This window comes from Leptonotus elevatus, chromosome 17 (assembly GCF_054856555.1).
Source record: "Leptonotus elevatus isolate MCC_2025b chromosome 17, RoL_Lele_1.0, whole genome shotgun sequence".
NCBI lineage: Eukaryota > Metazoa > Chordata > Actinopteri > Syngnathiformes > Syngnathidae > Leptonotus > Leptonotus elevatus.
The window spans coordinates 11322526-11332514 of record NC_141255.1 but is presented as its reverse complement, the minus strand read 5'-3'; the positions used below and the strand labels follow the sequence as shown (position 1 = coordinate 11332514).

Here is a 9989-nt window from a genome sequence, read left to right as displayed (position 1 = left end):
AAAATTATTGGTAATGCACGAATATGCATTAATAACCAAGTGTTATTTATGTTGCTTGGTGTGTCTTCTATACAATATTTTTAGAGGTGGCAGGTGGCAAAAGTTCTCACACACAATGCTTAAGCAAATAATGTATCGGAATCAGCCATTTTTGTTGTTTATTGTTGTGGTTGCATTAAACGCTTTGAGAGCAGAACTGGAACATTTCGAGTGGGATAATTCCAACACAACACTACATGCCCGCGGGGACGAGCGTGACACGCATTGGTGGAGCATGCATGATATAGAAAATGCCCCTTTACTGAAAAATAAGGGACTTGCCATTAGACAAATATACCGATGTGTATATATATATAAATCCAAATAGTCAATCATGGTCATTTGGACTGCTCTCCCCTCCCTTCTCATGCTTCTTACTGAGCATGTGCAGACTTGATTCAGGAAGTACAGTACTTGCACACTCAAAGCAACCTAAATGGTAAATTATATGAAATGTTGATTAATGTTCTTATAAATGAGAGTGCAGATGTCTGAAAAATTTGGTACCGAAACTAATTATTGGTGTATACAAATTTTACTCTATGCAGTGCAGTATAGCTCTTTATTTGACATAGTGAAGAACATGAACATTTGTCACTTCTACCATTTTGTCATTTTTTTATGGCGGAAACAAGAATACACAAAGTTTTTGGCGACAAACACGTATTAACACATAAATATAACTTAAATACATACATTTTTACATAAATAGCTCTTCTGTAAGCATCTATTTACACACGACATTTGCAGTCCACCCCAACGCCTCTTGGAGTGCACTGACATGTTTAAATATGTCAAATGTGACATTTACAAAAAAGAACTGCATTTGTGATACGGCGTTCACAATCCAGATGCTTTCTGTGTGTATTTGGGAAAGAGAGTCCTGTGAAAAGGGGGCACTGGTGGGCGTACACCAGACGTGACGCAGTCGGCAATGTCACAAAAGCACCACAAAAAAAAAAAAAAAAAAAACTTGCACAATGATCTGTGACGTTTATCAAACATATGATAAGAGATACCACACACACTGCACAACTTCCAGATATTCTCCAAAGGGTTGTCGGTGTTCCAAAAGCAATTTGAATACAAATCTATATCATGCCATTGATTAGCTCAATGACAACAGACAGAGTGCCGTGTTTCACCTTAGCAAGCCTTTGAACAGATTAGTCTTAAAACTAGTCAACCGTGTCCCCGTGACCCCAAAGACAACCTTGGGAAATACATCCAGATTAGACAGTTTGGGAAAGTACCGGTATTGGGGCCATACCGAAAAGGAATCCAAACAATCCCGATAAAGTTGTAATGGTATGAAATAAAGCGCATATTTGTTGGTGGAAAAAGTCCGAATGCGTTATAAGAATAATATGGTTGTAAAGGCAGAATCAAAATTCCTACACCAACAAACGCGACATCTTGAGATTAAAATGTTAAAACTTTTCCCCATAATATTCAGATATTCTTAATATAGGAGATTACAGGCATATTTTGGGGTTAGAGAGTCATAATGGTGGCAAATTGTGATATTATGAGAAGATCATATTGATACAAGAAATAAATTGTCATTTTAAGAAGTAAACGGAGAATCTAAATCACCACACAAACAAATGCAGCAGTTTAAGATTTAGAAAACAATGTTATCTGATTAAACACATATTTTGGGGTGAATAGTAATAATGCTGATAAATTGTCGAATTACGAGAATCATGTGGTGTAAAGTTGTAATTTCATGTCATGTAATCATGTTACATGATCATTTTTTCTTTCATGCTGGGCATTTTTTTCAGGTGACAAGTTCGTAATGATAACTTGCAACATTACAAGAACAACATTGTAACGTCACAAGAATCAAGTCGTAAAATTGAGAAAATCAAGAATCAACATTTTTACGCTAACTAATGTAACTCAACAACACTGTGACTTGTCCACATAAATTCTCACTTCATTGCAACCACAGTGGTAAAACAAGTCGGATTTATTCTCTCAATAGTAAAAAAAAAAAAAAACATCCTAATATGACTACATTTTCCTTTTCACCATGGCCCCAAACACTCCTCTCCTCTGTAAAAAAAAGGATTAGGCAAAGGGGACTACAAAGAATATGAAAAATCCCTCCATTTGTCAAGTATTGCCAGGTAATTTTTGAAACATGATATTTAAATTTGAACCTTATTTGAAATTGTGTGGCAGGCACATATGTTCCGCTCATATTTATTTTGAAAGTGTAGACTGTGCATGCCCCTCCGCTCCCCCTAAATCCGTCCCTGCTGTTGCCGCATATGACTGTAAAGATTAGGTCAGCTTTAATAAACTGCCGTCAACTCCAAAGTCCTGACTTGTGGGGAGAACTTATGAAACACGTGAAAGGGCCTAATATTTCCACATTGTGGATTATCACACTCAGAATGCAAATTCTTAACGAGGTGAAATATGACCACGTGTGTCATAAATTCATTTGCAAGCATTTTTGTTTTGCTTTGCTTTGTTTTTGATTGACCTGACAATAGTGAAAACCAGAATTATTCAGGCAATGTTTTTTTTCTTATATTATATCATTTTTTTCTTATATTATGTAATATTGCAGTCTTTGTAAACGTTGACATTCAAACTAAGCTTCCATTTCATCAAAGTGCAAGGTTGAAAGCATCACAATTTTTTTTCATATTCAATTTTTGTATTTAATAAATTTATACTTTTTTTTCTCCATTGATTTTGTATTGAATTTGAATATTTTTGTAATTTATTGACTTATTTGTATTTCATTTTACCCATTTATTTACTCACGTTAGTGCACTCAAATTGAATTCGCCTTTCTGTTATCCAATGCTCAGTTCCGCCACCTAGGTCACTGGAGTGGCATAACATCCACTTTAACTTCAATTCACATCCAGTTTACAATTCATATCCAGTTTAAGGTCCATTCACTAGTACACTAGTAAGACAATTCAGTGCACTAGTAGTAGAGCACTGACTAATACGAACATTTTTGCACTACGAGTGCCACTTTTGGTCTACAAGCACGCATTTAAATCTCAATAATAATCTGCTGAGCTGCAGTAGTAACACTACAGGGCCCAACTAATAGCCTCTAGTAGCACCAAAACGCCTACTAGTTTTGCTAATGAAGACATGTACATGGACCTCAAACTTTATGGTGGAACACCGTTAGAGCATTTACTAGACATCCGTGCACAGCATTTTAATATGAAGGTTTTATAGCACACTAGTAGGCCACAATTGGCACTTGTAGTGGAAAAAATATTGCTAGTAAGACACAGTTCTTCTTCTAGTTGGATGAACTGACTCACGAGTGAGGACAAAGAGCATATGAGGACATGGACTCTAAGCTGGCTATCGATGAACTTAAATGCTCACACGACTTTTCCCACCTTTTTTCACTTTTCATTTTATGAGAAGTCCACATTCTTGGAAACAGCTTTTCCTGGATTGACCTACCACAATCTGGCCTTGGTCAAGATCTACCAAATGCTCTTTGTTATATCTTAAAATGTATCCAAATGCTATCTGACGTGACTCTGGCACGGAGTGCAACATGAAGACCGAATCAAGAATTTGCTGCGTTTGATCAGCGAGGCACTGGGATGGAGCTGAAGACATGTTTTCGTCCTTACATTAACAGGATTAAGAAGTCCGACTGAGGTTGCTAAGGTTGTCTGTTTAGATATATATATGTATAAAAAAAAAAAAAAGGCAAACATTGTCAGGCTGACGAAAGCTCGGGTGTGGTGCTAAATTGAACAATTAGCCTGAAAAGTAAAGAGGCACAGCAGTGATCCAGGTGATGCGTACTGTAATACCAGACTAATACATTAAGAGATAAATAACCAAAGATATAGATTTTTGAGGGGTGGTGGGGCGGATCGCTCATCCGTAACTATAGGGGCTCCTCGGATTAATAGGCGATGAGTCTTCTCTGCCGCTCTGGCCGATAAGCTGATAAAGCCTGTGACTGAGGTTCTGTACTTGGCAGGTTCCCAGTACACATCCCACTCGCATCAGCTGGGCGTGGTGGGGGTAGTGGTGGGTCCCCCGGGAGCCGGGGTGGGCGTGGCGGCGGGCTCTTGCCGGCCGGCCGTGGACCCCCAGACGCTCGACGGGTCTGGCCCATGCCAGACTGAAGTTTCTTCTTTTCACCTTCGAGGGCTGTTGCTTTCTGAGCGGCCATTTCATGGATGGACTGGCGATGTTGGCTTGAGTCCCAGGTACCAACAATGGATCATCTTCGGATTCGATTAGCCTATTGAGATGGTCCAAGCTGAGGAGAGAAGGCAAATTACGTTAGAGTAAAACAACAATGTTCATAAATAAAAATGATCCTAATTACAAAGTTTGGCAACAAGAAGAAACTAAGCAACGTTGCTTTGCTTTTGTTATTTTGAGCAACATTTTACCAACGGTTTTAATGAGGATGTTTTTCCGTCACTCCGAGGTTTTCCAATAAAAGCAATTCCCAGAGGTTTCTTGAAAACGAACAGGCTTTACGCTAATATTTTTTCCGGGAAATGTAACGTGCCTGCGCTCTTAGGGTTTGGGCAAATGAACATCAGGCTAATTAACCTGTTCCAATATGTAACATTGCAGCGTACAAGCTGACATCCAATTCAGCAAACAAGGTCCCGGCCATCTGTTCAGTGTTTGACAAACACAGTAGAAGCTTTTCACTTTTTTACTGTTCCCCCTTCTATGTTTGTGCAACACAGTGGGACCACTAAATCCAGCAGTGTGCCGTTGCCTGGCAGCCAATGATGGTTGAGGGAAGAAATATCTAAATAGTGAAGAATCCTCAAATAAAAAAAATAAAAACAGCATGTTCTTAAACGAGGCAATCACATTTGATCGTATTAAAAAGCAGGAACAAATTAAACCTGTTAAGACGTGAGGCACGTCACGTCTCCTGCAACCCCGTGGATTCCACGCTGAAACGTGAAGCTGTCATTGAGTTTATTTTAGCTGCATGTAGCTACGGTGGCACAGGCTGAATAAATAATTGTGGCATCTTGAGCGCAAAATTTCCAAGACGGAGCTGATGTGCCAAAACCACATCACTGAATGATACACTAACTGTACTGCTCAACTGGAAAATGTATCCATCTTAAACCCTTTCAATGTGGATCATTTGGGACACTTAATCTAATGTTTCTTCTTGAATCAGTCATAAAAGCAAATAAATACATTATGGACAAAATGATGGAAGACATCATACAGCTAATAATAATGGCCATCCCCCATTAGGCATCACGCTCCAATTAGTAATCTATTTAGCTGTCCTTTTTATATTGTGGGTCAAATTGAACCACTGATAATGTTTATCTTTCCTTTTATATTGCAGGTCAAAATGACCCGTTTTTCTCATTTAACTTTCCTTTATATTGTCGTTTGGGTCAAAATGACCCTTTTCTAACGTTGAACCGTCTTGTTATATTGCAGGTCAAATGTTTAACTGTTTAACTCTCCTGTTATACTGAATTTTGGGTTAAATTGATCCATTTTCAACGTTTCATGCTTTTGTTATATTGCAGGTCCAACGGGTCCTTTTAACCTATCCAAATGATAAAATAACAATAATAATAAAATGACAAACAATGTAATAAAATGTTGAAATTATAAACGATATTATGCTATATATATATATATATATATATATATATACACACATACCCGCACACACAAAAATCTATCAAATACAATTTTCATTTACTATCGCAGCCTTGATTCCAATAGCGTGAATATTAACAAAGTGTTAATGGCTGGGAAATGTGCCGTATTAATTTGTAATCCCTGGCTGCGGGGAAACAGTAGTGAGCTTGTTAGTACGGAGCGCCAGAAATAAGGTAAAGGTTATTTATTTTGAAACACTCGTCTAATGAGTGGCCTTGTTTTCATAACCGCATAAGTAGGGTGAAATTTATTTTTGTACAAGCCGGACTGCGTGCTCATACAGTCTGTATGTACACAAAAATTCTTAGATTTATTATTTATTTACTCAATTGCAGAAAGCACCAAGCATCTATTTGGGGTGAGGCGTTTTTTAAATTAGTAGTAACTACATCTACAACTACATATGGAGGTGTCAGATGCCATAATAAAGGTAATTACAGGACCCCATAATACAATTGTTATTCTTATTCCGCACAGAAAAAAAAGGAAACAACAATTTGAGGTGAGGTATATATTTGTTCAATTGTCTATTACAGTGTCGGAATTTGCCAACAAAAGCAATTGTTATTTATCCATCTGAAATGGAGGACAGTGATCAGATGATCATAATCGAGCAAAAAAAAAGAAAAAATTGGTATTTATTTGAGGTGGGGTGTTAATTTATACCGTGTCAATCATAGTGTAATGTTTAGTTTGATGAAATGAAGCAACTTAACTTGACTCTACCAAGACCGGTTTGTTATTTAAAGATGGGGTCTCTATTTGAGGCGTGGCATTTACTTATTCAGGTGTCCACTACAGGACACACAAGACAAAAAAGGTTGGGTGAGGAAATATGGCAACTCAACGAGAACAAGGACAATCTGTAAGGAAGCATCTACAGTGTTTGGGGTATGGTGTTTATTTATTCAAGTGTTTGTTGTTCAGGCTGATCTGTTTGTCTGCTGCTCACTTCCCAGAGACTTTAACAGTAGTGTTCTTTTTGAGGAATTGTGGCAACTCCACCTCCAACAAGGCCAATTTAAAAAGTAATTTCCTTTATTCTTTTTTCTTGTTTGTTTGTTTGTTTGTTGCATAATACTACTTACTATCTGTACTGAGCTTTCTGTGTTGAGCGGAAATCTGCTCTTTTAGGATCTTTGTAAAGTGAGGGGATTTAGGTCTCAGACATTAATCCAGATTGGAATTTTCCCACCTGTTTTATCACAGTTTTCCCCCCACCTCGACTTTAAACCCGGGTACAGTTTGATGGCCCCCACCGAGCCATTCATACATCCTGGCATGGAACATGCAACAAAATTAACATCGGATCCCCAAAGAGTTCTTGGTTTCACTTGATGAAATCTCAACCGGTCAGAACACAAATAAAACCGAAAGAGACGAAAGGCACGTGCCGGCTGGGTCAATTGTGTTGCGACACACAATTTCAACAAGCCAGTCCGTGTCATTCATTTATCCTTTTCCTCGAGTAAATATTTAGTCAAGAGTATCCGTCAACTCATGTGAACCTCGCGCAGTTCCAAATGCTGTGTGAAAAATATTGAAAAAAACCAGCAAAAGAAGAAGACTGTTTGGGCATGATTGTAAACTTTGACACACGCTTCATGAACTTCAACTTGAGGAATTTGAACTGTAAAGCCTGATCTTATAAAGCCATATTTAAATTTAGCAGCTCAACCTGCCTTTTATCTTGCGTGTTATGTAAAGTGACATTGCTTTTTCTCCAAATTCTCCTTGCTTTTCCCCCCAAAGCCTTGTTTGCGTCGTGTCCGAAGCGCAGACGTCTGAGCTAAGGCATGCTCAGCATCTGTGCGGAGTGTTAAAAAAAAAAAAAAGGGAGAGAGAAAAAGAATGAAGCCATCCCTTGTCATTATCAGTCAGCTCAGCGTTTGAACAGAACAGAACATGCTCCGAGGGACAATATGCTATCCTAATGAAAGCCAGACGGGACATGAGAGGTGCGGGAGTGACTAATTGTATGCAGTGTTAAGGCTTCAAAAACATGATGGAGAGCCCCACCTCTGTGAATGGAACTATTTAATGTGGATCATAGTGGAACTGTGCAGAAAACCCCCTTGAGAACAATTGCACAAATGCAGTTTATAACCTGCAACATGTTTCTGTGGGAACCATGTGGTGGATACGCTGTTCTCAGGACCAGTTCGAGCTCCCACTTGAACAATTGTTGCATAAAAAATAAACATGTACGTGACTTAGACTATTTTACTGATCTGAGCGTGAATTCTAGATTTTTGTCTTTTTTTGGTCATTTTTTGTGCAGTTTTGCAGGAACGTATATGCAAATGTGTATTGATTGCTTTCCAGATGTCCCGAGTAGTTAAAAGTCTACTGAAAAAATCCCGAGCTAGTCCCAAACTCTCCAGTAGAGGGCAGTCATACACTGAATCATTAGCATTCCTTCCTGTATCATCACACATTTTTTGCTGCCTTCATTCAGTGTGTGAACGTGTAGAAAGATGGAAAAGTACAAGTACAGGTGTCACCCGGTACATATCAGTAGCACAATAATCTCCTGCTGATATGTTCACATTTAGACAAACAGTTTTCCCTTGCCTGGTTATATGGGATCATGCGAGATTAAGTTACACTCATTAAAAAACAAGCAAGCAGCATCTTCATCAAAGTTTAACACTATAAAAGTGTATCAAAATAACCACGCCCAGTCTCAGTTGGGTTCCAGTAAGTGCTACATGTGTTTAAAGCACTTCTGTTATCCACCCATACAAAGCAGACTTCACCCTGGATTGGTTGCCAGCCAATCACAGGGTACTTATAGACAAACTGTTTCACCCACATTCATCTATGGATAAATTAGAGTTTTACTAGCCCGATTTTGGAATGTGGGACAAAGCCAGAGTAGAGAGGCAGGGCGCACCCAGGATTGGTTGCCATCTTGAGCCTGGGAGGTGAGTCTCGACATGAAGACAAAACTCGGGTGTTTTTCCAGTCTCCGCTTTTCTTTTGTTACATTACTTTAATCATAACTCCACATAGGAAGGTCAGAGGCCCGGAGCAGAAATTCAAACCCGAACCACTTGACTGTGAAGCAGCAATGGCCACCACTAGGCAACTAACCATTCAGCATTTACATTTATATTTACATTTACAGTAGCCCTACATATGCTTTTATTTACTGATTAAAAAAGGCTTTCCCAATCACGCTTTTGAAACAAACCAGTAACATTTCTGCCTATATTTTAGGTTTTTCGCAGATAGAATGTATTTTCATTTGACCTTGGCTTGCAGTACGGCTATCTGCAAGTACAGTATCAAAAGGACAAAATAAAAACTCACAAAATAACTAGATAAAACTCTGTTCCATTTTGGCTTGCTTGAGCCACACCAAGTTAATATGTTTAAGTAATAAAGCAATTGAATACATTCATTTTAGCACTGGGGGGAGCCAGGGATCTATTTTATGATGCCTAATTAACACGCGATCAGCGCATTGATACACAAAAAGTGACGAGTAGTAGGCGGTTTAACCTGGAAGTTTTAAGTGGCGCTTTTCCTCCAATATGAAGCCAGGAAACTCGAAACATATTTTTACCTGAAGAGTTCTTCCGCCAACAGCAATTGGAAGCACACCACGCTGATGCAACAGACCGTAAAAGGGGAGCGCATCTCCGGGCCAAGGTTGCCTCCTCACTCGCGAGGCAGAGTGGGTGAAGGTGCGCGTGTGAAGGTGCGAGTTGGGTGACACCGCACCGGCTCTGTGACTTTTGTACAGTATCCCAAAAAAAAAAAGGGGGGGGGGGTGGAAACAGCAACAACAAAAAGTAGGATAAAGTGCACAAAAAATGTTGATGACTGGTTGAACTATATCCAGGCTTGGTAGGGAAAAGTGCAAACCTTTGAAGGGGGGGGGGGGGGGAAAGATGATTAGTCAAGGGGGAAAAAGTGCATACAACTTCCTAAATGAAATTCAATATAAGCTGTGTTTAAAAAAAAAATCCATTCACCGTCTTACCTTCAATGAGTGTGATTCAGATGCTGCTGCTGCTGTTGAATTCAAGTGGTCAAGATCAAGTTCTCTGAGCGCCTTGCAGTGACATTGCAGGTTTAAATAGGGAGTGGGCGGAGTTGAAAAACAGGGACGTGCAGAGTGGAGGGGCTATGGGTGCTTGTACACCTGCCCCTTCCCCACTATGCCAAAAGTGCCCTTTTGTCAAGTTTTGATTTTATTATATTTATTTACGCATTTATTTTGCCTGTGCCAAAAACAATTTATATAAAACTAATTTAGGAAG

At 39.1% G+C, this 9989-nt stretch overlaps 1 protein-coding gene across 1 annotated transcript; it reads right to left on the bottom strand.

Moving 5' to 3' along the window:
• Positions 1-587: 587 nt before the first annotated feature.
• Positions 588-9769, bottom strand: adm2a (adrenomedullin 2a). The gene is made up of 3 exons (XM_086058120.1): positions 9710-9769; positions 9290-9591; positions 588-4315 (listed from the first exon to the last, which is right to left on the bottom strand). Exons 2-3 carry the CDS (start codon positions 9361-9363, stop codon positions 3925-3927), a joined length of 465 nt encoding a protein of 154 aa, XP_085914246.1. The 5' UTR covers positions 9364-9591; positions 9710-9769; the 3' UTR covers positions 588-3924.
• Positions 9770-9989: the final 220 nt, after the last annotated feature.

Coding starts and splice junctions, on each gene's coding strand:
- adm2a (XM_086058120.1), bottom strand. CDS start 9,363: ATGCGCTCCCCTTTTACGGTCTGTTGCATCAGCGTGGTGTGCTTCCAA. Junction 4,316..9,289: donor TTGGCGGAAGAACTCTTCAG/GTAAAAATATGT, acceptor TTCTCTCCTCAG/CTTGGACCATCTCAATAGGC.